The sequence below is a fragment of the Barbus barbus genome (genome assembly GCF_936440315.1).
Source record: "Barbus barbus genome assembly, chromosome: 19".
Taxonomy (NCBI): domain Eukaryota; kingdom Metazoa; phylum Chordata; class Actinopteri; order Cypriniformes; family Cyprinidae; genus Barbus; species Barbus barbus.
Window position 1 is genome coordinate 18,249,208 of NC_136747.1, and position 14,954 is coordinate 18,264,161.

The 14,954-nt window shown below is 36.6% G+C and overlaps 2 protein-coding genes across 5 annotated transcripts in view; both read left to right on the forward strand.

Annotated features, from left to right (window-relative positions):
* LOC306885740 (proton-coupled zinc antiporter SLC30A8-like) overlaps positions 1-2,552 on the forward strand; it is a 7,947-nt gene extending 5,395 nt beyond the window's left edge. Inside the window, exons 7-8 of the mRNA XM_079442480.1 lie at positions 694-828; positions 958-2,552. Of these exons, the coding sequence (XP_079298606.1) occupies positions 694-828; positions 958-1,103 (281 nt within the window). The 3' untranslated portion in view covers positions 1,104-2,552. The remainder of the gene's footprint in view (positions 1-693; positions 829-957) is intronic.
* A 1,538-nt stretch (positions 2,553-4,090) lies between these two features.
* The window catches only part of LOC306885744 (mediator of RNA polymerase II transcription subunit 30), a 32,063-nt gene continuing 21,199 nt past the window's right edge, over positions 4,091-14,954 (forward strand). For 3 of the 4 annotated variants that reach the window (XR_013785572.1, XR_013785573.1, XM_079442488.1), the window contains exons 1-4: positions 4,091-4,165; positions 4,511-4,725; positions 4,809-4,967; positions 11,860-11,967. Coding sequence is in view for 2 of the 4 variants with exons in the window: in XM_079442488.1 (XP_079298614.1) it covers positions 4,573-4,725; positions 4,809-4,967; positions 11,860-11,967 (420 nt within the window). In the remaining 2 variants the exon portion in view is untranslated. The remainder of the gene's footprint in view (positions 4,166-4,510; positions 4,726-4,808; positions 4,968-11,859; positions 11,968-14,954) is intronic. The other variant, XM_079442487.1, reaches the window with a different exon arrangement.

A 14,954-nucleotide genomic window follows, 5' to 3' on the forward strand; every position in this document is an offset into this window, starting at 1 on the left:
TATGTAAACACCAAATTAATGCTGAGTAACTTACAGACATGATATTGACTTTAGACATAATATTGTTTGTCTAAGTTACATTGTCTATTTTAGTTCTGCTAATGAAAACAGTCCTAAACGAAGCTCAAGATTCAAGATTCAAGAGTTTTATTTGTCACATACACAATTATATAGCTGAAAGAGAATCTACAATAATGATGTTTTGTTCCTGTGTTTTTGAGCGAATCAGTAAAGTGAATGACTGACTCCCTCATAATGACATCACTGTTTTTGTTCCTGAGTGAATCAGTGCCTTTGAACAAAACGGTTGAGTGAATGATTCAGTGACTCAGTGACTCTGATAATGACTGTCATATATTTTTGATTAGTTTAATTTCTACATTTCTGTTCACCACAAAATTGTCATACCTCCAGTGTGCTATTTCATAGTTTTGATGAGTTACTTATTATTCTTAAATATAGAATGAATAAGTAGGTCTGTCTTTGACTTTTGACTGGTAAATTAATTGAATTAATTGAAATCTTAAATATAAGTATCTATAAATAAATAGCTGTTTTATTGGCCACTAGGCATTTTATGGAAGGTTATTTAATTTTTCATGTCATCTGAATTTCATATTCTCATTAAAACATTTCTTGGAACATGAGGATTTTAATTAGGAGCTCCTCAGCCTCAGTGTTTCTCCTCCACAGGTACGCCGGTTGGTGTGAACTATAATGAGGTGAGGGAACGACTGTTCAGAGTAAAAGGTGTCAAAGCTGTGCACAACCTTCACATCTGGGCCCTGACAATGAACCAGGCTATGCTTTCCGCTCATGTGGCTATAGGTAACACTTTTAACTCCATATGGAATCTTTGTGGCATTTATTAGCATATAGCCTATAGCAAAAACATATTTCTGAAATATTCACCCTAGGTATGTGTTTATAACCAACTGTTCATTTTTAATTCCTCAGATGATACCGTAGAGCCACAGGCGGTGTTGAGAGAAATGACCCAGGCCTGTTTCACAACATACAGTTTCCATTCAGTAACCATTCAACTGGAGCATCAGGCAGACCAGAGGGCTGACTGCAGCCTCTGTCAAGACCCCACAAAGTGAAACCCAGAGACTTTACATTAAAGATCGACCCTGGTCCAAAGGGACAAAATATCCATGAAAGAGATCATTGAGGATAATTGTAATGTTCATATTGTATAGCTGACATAATTTCACAAGTTTTAGTTTTTTGGAATTTGGACACCTTCGTCTCCATTTTTCCACTAATTTGTATTTAAAGGTATAGTCACCAAAAAAATGAAAAGTCTGCCATTTGCTCACCTGTATGTTTTTCCAAACCAGCATTGCTTTTTCTTCTGTGTTTTTTTGGCTGTGCATGAAATCTGTTTCAATTCCATTGTTCTTATTTTGTGTTCTGTAAAAGAAAGTAAGTCAAATAGATTTGGAATGTTGTGAAGGTGACTTTAAAAACATGATCTTTTTTCAATTTCGGAAGAATTTGTTGTGATAAATCTGTCAGGAAAGTGATTTGTTGATATGTGCCAAATCTAATTCACTGAGTCAGGTAAGAAGATACTTTAGCAATGAAAATCATTTTGACCGGCATATAATAACATTATTTGTTCTGTCATTTTCCATTTGTTCTTTCATGTGTTTATTTTTTGTCGTCAGCCAACAAGACTACTGTGATGGTTTAATGTACAGTACTGTACTTTTTAAACATCCCTTATTTAAATGGATAATTACCACTAATCAACAATACACTCATCTTATTGTTGATCTTAGGCTTTGTTTGTTTACTTTTGTTCTTATTTCTGAAAGGTTGATTGAACTTTTAATTTATTTGATCATTACAGGACTGATCAAGTATTTTGTCCCATTTCCTATGTTACGTTTTCACTCCTCAAGCAAAGACTGAATATTCATATTACGGTAACACTTTACAATAAGATTCCATTAGTTACAAGAGTTACTAACAGTAAGCAGTACAGTTAAGCAGTTATTAATATTTGTTAACATTAGTTAATAAAAAAGCACAACTGTTCATTGTAAATTCATGTTAGCTCAGGTCTATTAAATTGTATTAACAGATAAAACCATTGGTTTAATAATGTATTAGGAAATGTTGAAATTAACATGAACTGCTTTTCATTGTTAGTTCATGTTAATCAAATGAGACTTATAGTAAAGTGTTATGCATATTCGCATTCATATTCAATTAAATATTTTCTATTCAAAAGTGAATAATAAAATAGAAAAGTATGTTTATATCAGTTGGTACTGCACTGTAAAAAAAAGAAAAGAAAAGTTTGTTTTAAGGCAACCAGTTTTTTTTGCAGATTTTTGAGTTCTCTCAACTTATTCTTGTAGGAGATTCTCAACTTTTTCTTGTATAAACTTAAAACAACAAGTTGCCTTAATTTTAAGTTGGCTCAACTTTTTTTAAAAGTGTGTACAGTTTGGTTTAGTTGGTTAGCGAAGCCTTACAGAAGCATCTTTGGTCTGTTTGTATTACTCATAATTAAACTGATGAATGTAGCGATACAATCCAACTTTGTCTACAGTCAAAAAACTTTTTTGGTGATCTTTAACTTGATAGATGAGATATTTCATTTTTACAGATCTAACAAAAAAACTTTCTTATTCTTACATCCCAGATAAAGGTATGGGGAAGTCGTGGCCTAATGGTTAGAGAGTCGGACTCGTAATCCAAAGGTTGTGGGTTCGAGTCTCGGGCCGGCAGGGATTGTAGGTGGGGGGAGTGAATGTCCAGCGCTCTCTCCACCCTCAATACCACGACTGAGGTGCCCTTGAGCAAGGCACAGAACCCCCAACTGCTCCCCGGGCGCCGCAGCATAAATGGCTGCCCACTGCTCCGGGTGTGTGTTCACGGTGTGTGTGTGCACGTTGGATGGGTTAAATGCAGAGCATACGTCACCATACGTGGCAGTATGTCCTTCACTTCAGTATGTCACTTCACCTTTAATAGATAAATTACAACAGCTCTAGAACAGGTTTCTACATTCTGTCTTTGAATTCCTTTATTAAATGTATTATTCAAAGGAATGCCCATCAAAAGAACAGGCAGCTTAATTTGAGCCATCGCTATCTCTTGCTCTCTTGTTTTCATTCTCTTTTAAGTGAAATACTGTATCTCTTTGTTCCTCCTACTCATCTCGTCTAATCCTTTTATAGTCCACTGGATGAGGATAGAAAATCAAGGCAAGCCAATAGTCAAAATATACAGAGAAAAGCCCTTTTGAAGTGGGAGTCCTTGCTTAGCTTTACACATTAAGAATAAGACGAGTAAACAGCAGACTGTTGTGTGTAAGTGCATATTCCCAGCTGAGAGGAACAAGATCACTCAGGTTTACAATGAAAGACCTGCATCTCTGAAAGCCACAGACCCTGAATTACCTTAAATTACATGGAATCATCTTCTTTGATATTGAAAAATGATATGTAGGATTATTAGAATAGATGTAAGCAAAAGAGCAGGTCTACAAAACAGACTTGAACTCAGGTAAGTTACTGATCACAGGGAGTCTGATGTTAAAAGTTCTCATTTATTCTTTTTCAGCTGTTATTTAAAATCACATGAATTGATTCTGTATGAAGATTTATCTTTGTTTTTGTTTTTTTGTCCTGAACCATTGATCTGAGATCATTATGCAACTTTAGACTTTAAATTTCCAATAATGCACTGGCAGTTTCTTTAGATGTAAACAGACACATACAGCTTCACAATTTTATTTAATGCTAATGTTACTGCAGATGGCCGTTTTTAAGATATACTGGGATTTTTAAATGTGGCAAGCATAATCTCAAGACATAAAAATGCAATAATGTATAGGTTATAAAATATGAGTGAACGCTAGATGGCGCCCTGCTCCATCTAAAATGCATACTCGCATTTAAATCATATGTAAGCTCGTTGAATAGTTATTTGTATTAAAAACAAAATTCAAGTATGACATTTGATTGAAAAAACCTCCTGTTTCCATCAAAAATCTTTCTTTGCCAAACACTGAGCCACACACTTTGCATTTGTGGTAGCCTACACAGTCACTGCCTTCTCGTGAAATCTCGCGATGGCTGACTCAGACGAGAACACAGCACGGGAAAAAATGACGTCTTGTCAACAACACTAACAAACTGTAAAGGTATTTAAACGCTGTGAATGTTGCATATTTAGAAGAATAACATTTTCTGTGTTTCTGTCACATACCACGTTATGATTATGTTCGTCCAGTGTCGTTAGGCATTCAAGCTTTGATGGTAGTAGCTCAATGTAGAGCTAAATAATATGTTTTGTTGTATCTAAACAATGTTTATGCTGTCGACTATGATTATGTGTTATCGCTTGCTTTTGCAGGTTATTGTTTTTATTTAATGATAATGCTAAAATGTGATGTATGGTTTTTATGTTTAATATGTTGAAGGTGTAACATTTCAATACTCTCTCTGTGTCTCTCTCTTATGCAAACGTGAATGCATATTGTTAACAGACATGCTACAAAGTCCCACTGAATAGCCACCCAGCCATCAGTGCCCACCTCCCGCTGTCCCCATGACAACCCCTCCTCTGGCCCAGTTCCCTGGGCAACAGGCTCAGGCAGCTCGGGATGTGAACACAGCCTCGCTATGTCGGATCGGACAGGAGACGGTGCAGGACATCGTCTTACGAACCATGGAGATCTTTCAGCTGCTGAGAAACATGCAGGTAAGTTCATCCCCTCAAAGGCATCCATCCACAGGTGAAGACATTACCCTGCTGACTCTCATTCTCCCTGTCTTCTCACTCAGCTGCCGAATGGAGTCACCTATCATCCTAACACCCATCAGGACCGTTTGGGGAAACTGCAGGAGCACTTGCGGATGCTCTCTGTTCTTTTCCGAAAGCTCCGTCTTGTCTATGACAAATGCAATGAAAATTGTGCTGGTCTGGACCCCATCCCTCCTGAGGTGAGATTATGCTTTCTCTATCACATTCCAGTCTAGTTTTAATGAAACTGACTTACATTTCACTTCTTTCATGATAATAAGTCATTTGGTTCTGAATGTGAAACCGATCTTGAATATTTTCAATAGTTTGATGTAATTTTAATGAAGCAATAAGCACAACTTTTAAGTTGAATGGCCAGTATAGTATTGGTCTTCAACTTTAAGCTGATATCAAAATGAACATTTGTCAGTCACCAGATGCAAATAAAAATGATTATTTGCCTGTAACATTTTCCTTAGTGAAGTGTTTTTTTCTGTAATGCAGAGCAAATGACGATGTTCACAGTAAAAAAGACATGAACTTGCTTTTAAAAAAAACAAGTAGGCCTAAAAATGAAGATATTTACTTTATTTTAAGCAGGTGTGTTAAGTTGTTTAAACAAGTCAGTCATGCATTCTCTTTTCTTTTATTGAAGAGAGCAGTGGAATAAACTCATTATATCTGCAGTTATTTTATTTACATTTATTTATATTTCACCCCTCAACAACTTTTATTTTGCTTTGAAGAGCCAGGTAGTAACACTATATCCAAGAACCTGGTAGTAGCAATATATCCCATGTAGAATACAGTTATTTGTATTAAAAACAAAATTCAAATATAATATTTGTTTGATTAAACCTGCTGCTTCCATCAAAAACCTGTCTTTGCTAAGCACTGAGCCACACACTTTGCATATGTGGTTCAAGCTGACTTCTCGTCAAATCTTGCCAATTTTGTGAAATCTCGCACCCAACTTTTTTTTTCCCTTTGAAGAACAAGGATTACCAAAAACCTGGATATATGCTGTAAGCCTCATTTTAAAAGTGATTTCTAGACCTGGTCATGTAAATAAATTAAATCAGAAAACTGTATGAGCATTGAATGTACTTTTTATTTTAGTTAAAAAATTAATAAAAAGTGTAAAATGTAAAAATATTTTTTTAAAATCCTTGATTTTATTTCTTATCCATTAAATCACGCACAACTGGAAAAGACATCATGGGGCCTTTGAATTGTTTTTGGACTGTGGTGGGTCTTCGAATCACAAAGCCTATATAGAATAAAACAGCTTTTTCTAGGCCACTGACTTGATTGAAACATCTCATATGTGTGTGCATCATTTTAAACACATTTCTCAAAAGTATTAATTATATTATGAGGGGTTGATAACTTGAAAGAGTGGAGTTTGAGTGAATATTTAAGAGTGGATTCATTTGATCTTGTACTTCAGCGAATTCTGTCCATCCCTAACATATACTCGCCTGCCTGCGAATGTTTTAATTAGTGCACCTTGTGAGCTTTCAATTTCCAGCAGAGGAAACAACCTTGAATCACATTGTTAGCTTGGATTCCTGTTAGCATTGAAGTGATTTAGTGATTGAGTCCAACTGAGATTCCCACTGACTCAGATTGGTCACCCTAAGAGCTCATTGACGTCATGTCTGGATTTGTAAAGAACAAGCTCTGCAAGAGCTTGCATGTTTTTAGATTCTCTGAAGCGCTGCTGTAATGACTTCTGGAAACATCTGGAATAAAATATAATGTTCAAATTGATAAAAAAGGATATGAAAGACCAAAGAACTCATGAATTACAGGTACACATGAAGTGTTGCTGTGATTTACACATAATTTGGCCCTCAGGAATTAAGACTCAAATGTGTATTAGAGCAAATTAAGCCCTTTAGAGTTGGATTGAATGCACAGCTGGTCTGTTGAGTCACTTAAGCCAATCATTTTCTTTTATCAAAGAGAGCGGTGGAATAAAGCCATTAGATTTGCAGTAGCTTTAAGTGGAGGGTATGAACAACATCCCTGAGAGTTGGAAATTCAGGTTCTTTCTTCTCATTAACAGTGCCCATGTGCTCACAGGCTATTTATTTTGTCTCGGCCTCGTCTGTTTGGATTTCAGGTGTTCTCTTTAGCTCCTGTTGCGCTTTCTCTCCAAACAGGAAGTGCTATAATGGAGTCAGCGGCATTACCTCATCACCTCGCTAATTAGCTGCGGCGCTCTGTAATGAACAGCTGGCGAAATCCCTCATGTCAGCATTTTCCAACCCATGCAATCACCGGCTCCCAACGGTGGAATTTCCTGCACAACGCAAATGAAATAGCCATGTCATTTCATTTACCACCTCACTTTTTCCATCCACTTCAGTCCCTTCAAAGTAATCAACCCGAGTGAACCTCACTGAATCATTGTTTTCAGGCAGCTGGCTGAACACAGCCATCTTTCAGTGTCTGGACCTTGAGTAATGTGTTGTCCATGTTATATTAACTAGCTGGCTCTTTCTTACTCCACTTGCTGCCGACAGGTGGGTACTTCCTTTGAAATTCAATGTGAGTTTGGTTCAGAGATTGTTTTTGTTCTTCTCTGAAAATCGTCGGACCTAAAGTGCGCAAAGCTAATTAAATCAGTCCTCGAGCTATGGCTTGTGTCTTTTCTCTCTCTGCTGGGCCAGTCACCCGCCTGTGGTTTGCTGCATTTACTTCTTTGACAAACCTGCCCGGGGCTTTTCTCTCTCTCTTCTTTGCATTTCATATGATCAGATTTTTCCTTCTTGCTTTTCTGCTGGCATGTGACAGCCTAAAGCCTGTAAGGTCTGTTCTGTAAAACACAGACCCATGAAATACGAGTGATTCTACGGAAGTTCTAAGCGGCCATGCATTATTATAATTTTTCTGTCTTGTTTTCTCGTGATCTCGACATAACGAAAGTTGTTTTGTCGTTATCACGACTTAAATTTCTCGTGATCTCGACATAACGAAAGTTGTTTTGTCGTTATCACGACTTAATTTTCTCTGTGTATTCGGCATGAGAAAATGCTATAGAAGCAGCAGCATCATGGATGATCGTATTCGCTTTTACTTTGATCAGGGACTCACTCAAACTGAAATAATAAAAATAAAAATATGGTATAAGTACCATCCCAAATATTGAAGGTGTTGTGTGTGTGACCGACTACATTGATCCATGATAGAATACTTGTCATGCATGCATATTCATACTCGGACATTTTAGCTCTGTGTCTGTCAGTGATTGACGACTTACACATAAGTGTTCGACACTTGAGAAGGAGGCTGTCGGGTCTGCAACTTTATCGTCGAAGACAATATAGCGACCCTGATTTTCTCACGATAGCTACAATTACGTCGTGAGAAAACGTTTTTTAGGTTGAGATCAACAACTTTCGTTATGTCCAGATAACCACAAAACAAATTTCGTTATGTCGAGATCACGAGAAAATTAAGTCGTGATAACGACAAAACAACTTTTGTTATGTCGTGATCACGAGAAAACAAGACAGAAAAATTATAATAATGCATGGCCGCTTAGAACTTCAGTATGATTCAGAATGTGGGAGTTTTTTTATTTTTCTGTTGCTGCTGAAATTATAGATCTTTTGTAAGCTGTTCATTGGTTACCTTTGCACTGCTGTTTTTGTGTTAAAGTTTGACTAAAAAATATAAATAAAATAAAATATAAAAAATAAAAAGTACTACTGTTTCAAATTCGGGATCAGTAATATTTATTTTTTGAAAGGAGTTAATACTTTTTTGGCAAGGACGCATTAAATTGATCAAAAGTGACTGTAAAGATACAAAATGTTACAATGTTTTTTTCTTTTACTTTAACTTCCTTAAACGTTCCCTTCTATAAAAAAATTATGCTGCATTTATAATAGTAATTAAAAGTTTCTTGAGCACCAAATCAGTGGAGGAGTAATGGCTAATGGAAATAGAAAATGGCAAATAGAATATAACTATTTTAAATCCTAACCATAATTTACAGTATTACAGCTTTACTGTATTTTTGATCAAATAAATGCAGACTTGGCAAGCAAAAGAGATTCTCGACAAACATTTAAAACTTTTACAGACCCCAGACTTTTTTATCGGTAGTAAAGACTTTAGATTTATCAAATATATTCAGTTGTATTGAGTAGTTAATGCATAACATGTTTTATCAATGTTTCAAAATCTATATGAATAAGGGAGTTTCTTTGCACCTTTTGCCTTTTAGGCATCACTAGCCTTCTCTGTTTAAATGGCCTTAAAATGCAAATATTCCCCAATATATTCCTAATAAGCCTCATAATATGAGCTGCATGCATAATAATATAAAAAAATCGCAAAATGGCATTTAAAATAGTTTCAAAAGTAAAGCAAGTCACACCGCAGGATATGTCAGCTTCCTACAAATAATTCTTGTCACCTATTCATGTGCCATTTACCTCTGGTTTGTTTCATTTTAATGATATGCTGTCACATAGCTCAATAATAGTGATACAAATCAAATTAAAAATCTTGGAAGAAAGTTTTTTCCTGTCATTTCCCATTGAAAATGTTTCTTGTGAAAGTACTTGGATGTTTACAGAATAAAAAAAATAGTGTAGAAGTACAAATCTGTGCTTTATTAACAAAAATAACAACATTTAAATGCAGCTATTTTTTAATGAGAAAATGAAAAAGTGGTTTTATGCCCGTTATGATAAAACCAGATAAAGGTATTTTTCTTTACTCGCATGCACTGATTGTTTATCTAGAACACCAGCAGGTGTCGCTGTGATGTTAAAGCGAAGAGATGATGAACTAGTGCCAGCAGAGCAGCGAGACTGATGTCCGTTTGGCAAGGTCACAGAATTATGGAACCTCAAGAAAAGAACGAGACACTTTATGGATCTCTGAAAGCATATGTGAGGAGAACTATTTGAATCATAGTCCTGCAGTAAATTGAGGGAAACAAAGTCGTACTAAAGGTGAATGAGATTTATTTGAGGGCGGATCTGACGGTCTGCTTTTACTGTAACCTCGTCCAAGGCTGTTGAGAGGGCTCAGACAATTTGTAAAGCTGAATTATTCAAACCACTTCATTTTAAAGCCAAAGGGCAGTGCCTGTGGAGTGATTTATTTAGGCAAAATAGCAGAGATGGCTGTTATGTTACAAAATTTAAAACCTAAGATCTGGTGGTGTTGATTTCTCTGTTAAGTCTTGTGATGAAAGCCTTTTGAATTATGCAACAATCCATTACTGGGGTTTTTTAACTTCACAATCTCATCTCTTTAACTCGTGTATTGTTTAGACAATAGGTCATCACAGTGAGCGTTTACATAAAATTGTATTCAAACTGGTAGTTTTTGTCCTCAGATACTTTTTGTGATTATTTTTCAGGCTTTCAAATGCAGCTTTGGATAATGGCCCAGCTTAACCTTAGTTCAGGGCGCTCATCTTTTAAGCTACCTAGAGATAACCCAACTATCAAAATTCATGTTTCTGTTCACAAATACCACCATATCTTTTTCATTCATTTTTAATCCAAGATGTTTCTTCAGGAAGGCATCAGATTGCTTGTGGCAAGCAAATAATCAAATAAATACTTGAATCTTGTGAGTAGTGACCCTGATTTATACAGGTGAGATTCGAAAGGTGCCTCATTCATCTACTGTTGAGCATTAAAAATAAATAGTATCACTGTTGAACCCTTGCAGCAATGACTGGTGAATTGTGTGATTTGAATATCTAGGTTTGTTTTCTGAAGGTTGCAGGTTTAAAACTCTTAAGGGGTGAGGGGGGGTTACGTAACCTTTTCTAAAGGTTTTTCTAAAGGGACTGTCCCTGTAATAATAGGATTGCAAGACACTTTGGATGGACAAAGTGAAAAATAATTGAATGAATGAATGCTAAAAGAATTTGTTAAAGGAGATCAGGAGTTGTATTTTTTTATTTCTTTAATTGTTTTTCTTTAACTGTAAGTGGTTTTGTGTCGGCTAGTTTTTAGATTTTGAAGCCCCCATAAGTAAATGAGTGCAATTCACTGTCGTAAATACACTCGTCGGCCACTTTATTAGGTATACCTTGCAAGTACCGGATTGGACCCCCCGTTCACTTTAGAACTGTCTTAATTCTAAGTGGCATAAATCAACAAGGTGCTGGAAACATTCCTCAGAAATTTTGGTTCAACCTGCAGTAGAATTCAACACCTATCAAACCAGGCAACCTTTTTTTGGAGCCTTGAATTGTAGCTTCAGTTTTCTGTTCTTAGCTGACAGGAGCGGCACCCAGTGTAGTCTTCTGCTGCTGTAGCATGTCTGCTTCAAGGTTCAATGTGTTGTATGTTCACCCACAGAACTGCTACTTACTAGATATTTTCTCTTTTTTTGGACCATTCTCTGTAAACCCTAGAGATGTAGAGTTGTATGTAAAGAATCCCAGGAGATCAGCATTTACTGAAATACTCAAAATGAGCCTATCTGGCACCAACATGCTTGGTTCTGATGCTCGGTTTTTGTCTTGACCATATCTGTGTGCCTAAATACATTGAGTTGCAGCCATGTGATTGGCTGAGAACGAGCATTTGAACAGGTGTACCTAATAACGTGGCCGATGAATGTATATCACTGTGGTAATTACAGTGCATAGTTGTACGTGTGCATTTGTTGCTGCCATAAAGAGATCTGCACTTTTTTCTGAATTGTTTACGCACTCACCAAACTTACATACTCCCACAACAGCTTTTTGAGGAGTGTGGAAAGAAATCAAAGCCATTCGACTTATTAGAAGTCAGTGCACCATCAAAATGATTATGAAACTGATGTTTCAGGGTAAATACTCTTACATACAGTTGCTTTAAATGCAATTCCTTTAAATGCTTTAAATTACCAGAGCCTGATTCTTTTTTTTAAAGTGTGAAATGGGCTCTGTATCTTTCCTGGCTGCTGTTTTTGGCGTCACACCTCTGGGCATTTGGTAGTGAAGGGCTTGGAACTGAGTATGTTCCTGTGGTGCCACCAGTGCCAAACAAAAATGAGTGCATAACAGTAATTGAAGTAAAAAAAGTCACTATGTGGTCATTTTATTCTGTCTTTGTTTTTCAGCAACTTATCCCCTATGTAGAGGATGACAGTTCTAAACTGGATGACAGAATGGCCAATCAAATGCGTGCAGCCAGCGAAGAGAGAAGAGAAGTACTGGAAGTTAATAAGGTTAGAACCTTATTTTTTTGGTCATTTTACATTTGACAGATACTTTTATCCAAATCAACTTGCGTTGTATTTAAGGTATACCATATGTGGTCATACATTCTCTGTGAATCGAACCCACTGACAAAGGAACACTCCTAAATCAAATGGTAAAATAATACATTTTATACAAAATACTAAATTGTTGGCAGTGTATACACACTGCAACTACTCATATAACTACATATATACATTAATACTTGTATTCAGAAAGTTGATCACAAGTCTATTAACAGTAAACACTTTTAGATTATTACCAAATATTATTTCAAATAAATGTTGTTAAAATGTTGTAGAACTTTCTATTCATCAAAGAAACCTGAAATAAATAAATAAATGCAAAACAGGCCACTTCACTGCCTGCAGAGATCTTATTCAGAATCTGTTTACAGTGTCCTTTAACTTGGCAAGCAATGAGATATCTGCCATATTCACTTGCATAATGAAGCCATAGTATTTGAAAACCGACCTGATGGCTCCCTATCGAGGATTTCATGACTTTTTGCAGTAAAGCAAAATCATCAGATTTTTTTCTGCGCCCCTCTCTGCCATTGAGTCTGCCTTAATAAAAACTGCAGCCTGCTCATGAAAGGCAGTCGGTGTGGAAATGCTCATGCGACAAGGGCCCTGGAGCTTTTCGCCGGCCAAATAGCCAGCTGCAAATAACATGCTGAATGAGGCGACCATGTTGGGGGAATGAAGGATGTCAAACTCAGGGGAGGTCAAGGTTGCGTCAGAATGTGGAGAGCAGATTTTTTACAGCTCTCCGTCATCTGCCTGTGCAGCATTTGCATGTTCAAGGATCTCTGATGTTGGCTAATAATCACATGACATGCAAGTGAACAAATAAAATATTTAAAGGTGCCATAGAATGCATTGATACAATATTTTAAATTGTTCTCTGATATCTACATAGAAGGTATGTGGCTTAGGTAAAGCCAATTCTCCAGAAACAGTTTTACATGTCCATTTACAACCCTACACAGCAAAATCCCCAGAGTTAAATCAACTCTGCTCAGAGTACATATTGTCCCAATCTACAGAGTGTGAAAGTAACACTGAAGCAGAGTTAAAGTTAATGGGATAATTAAGCAATTCATTAAGTGATGAGTGAGCATTAGAAAAGAAAACCCGTTGTTAACAATGTTGAAGATGAACAACTACTGCTCTAGCTTTTAGACATGAAAATTTATCTCATAATCCTCAACAGTGGTAACGCTACTTCAGTGTTACTTTAACACTCTGTAGATTGGGACAATATGTACTCTGAGCAGAGTTGATTTAACTCTGGGGATTTTGCTGTGTAGGATTTCTCCCCAGAATATGTGGAAGGGTCATGAATATTAATATTGATCTCTGCTCTGATTGGCTGTTTCACAGTGCGGCTCATTTCAGTAGCCCACAGGAAGGAAACATAATGAAAATATATATTTCAATACTTTCTCGCACAGTTATATCGTTGGGTAATTATACTGTAAATAAAATGCAGGCATTAGGGAGCCGCTATTAATATGCTGGGCATTGAAACTATTTTCAAATGCACGATCGCATTTTACTTTCACTTTCGAGATTCACGATCGCATGTACTCTGTTTATACTATGGTGCAGCAGTACTTACCACACATTTTACAAGATCAGATGTTTGTCATGGTGCTCAGGATCTGTAAATCATTCCCCATCATCCTCCATCATCTCTCCTTACTCTGTTTATGTGGTAAGTGAAATCTTATCTGCTGTAACAGGCTACAGCTAGCAACGAGCTAACCATGTCCCTTCAGTGTCTTGCATTATTTTATTAGAATGTGTTATTTGCTTTCGGTGCCTTTCTGAATACAGACACCATCCCTGCACTTCACATCCCCTGCACAGCCTGGAACATAACCGTTATTTCCATGATCTGCCATTTTCGCTGTTGTCCTCGCTTGTTTCTCCATGGCTGGCGGCTGGCATATATCATGGGTGGGTATATGCAAATGTTGGGGGCGTAACTATTAGTGATCCCGACTGTTACGTAACAGTCAGTGTTATGTTCTGATTCGCCTATTTTTCAATGGTCTTTTTTATTCACAAGATTTACATAAGAAGGTGGAAACAATGGTGTTTGAGGCTCACGGTATGTCATTTCACAAGCTACGCAATATCGCTTTCATTATCGCTGATATATCGCCTTCGATAATGAACGCGATATTGCGTAGCTTGTCAGTGAACTGCGGCTCCGTGTATTAAATACGCTATCTATCTAAAATGGTGTGAAAAAGTGTTGGCCCCCTTCCTGATTTTTTATTTTTTTGCATGTTTGTCACACTTTAATGTTTCAGATCATCAAACAAATTTAAATGTTAATCAAAGATAACACAAGTAAACACAACATGCAGTTTTTGAATGAAGTTTTTTATTATGAAGGAAAAACAAAATCCAAACCCACATGGCCCTGTGTGAAAAAGTGCTTACCCCCTAAACCTAATAACTGGTTGGGTCACCCTTAGCAGCAACAACTGCAATCAAGCGTTTGCGATAACTTGCAATGAGTCTGTTACAGCGTTGTTACAGTCTGTTACAAACACTTTTTTTCACACAGGGCCATGTGAGTTTGGATTTTGTTTTCCCTTCATAAAAAAAAACATTAATTTAAAAACTGCATGTTGTGTTTACTTGTCTTATCTTTGATTAATATTTAAATTTGTTTGATGATCTGAAACATTAAAGTGTGACAAACATGCAATAAAATTAAAAAAAATCAGGAAGGGGGCCAACACTTTTTCACACCACTGTATGTATCTATCTATCTGTCTGTCTGTCTGTCTATTTATCTGTATTAAGGATGATGGAAGGACAGATGAATGCAGAGAATGGTATAGTAATGAATGGACTGATGGATGAATCGGCAGATAGACATCAGCTTGAACGAGCAAATGGACGCATGCACGAAAGTAATGAGGCCATGGATGATT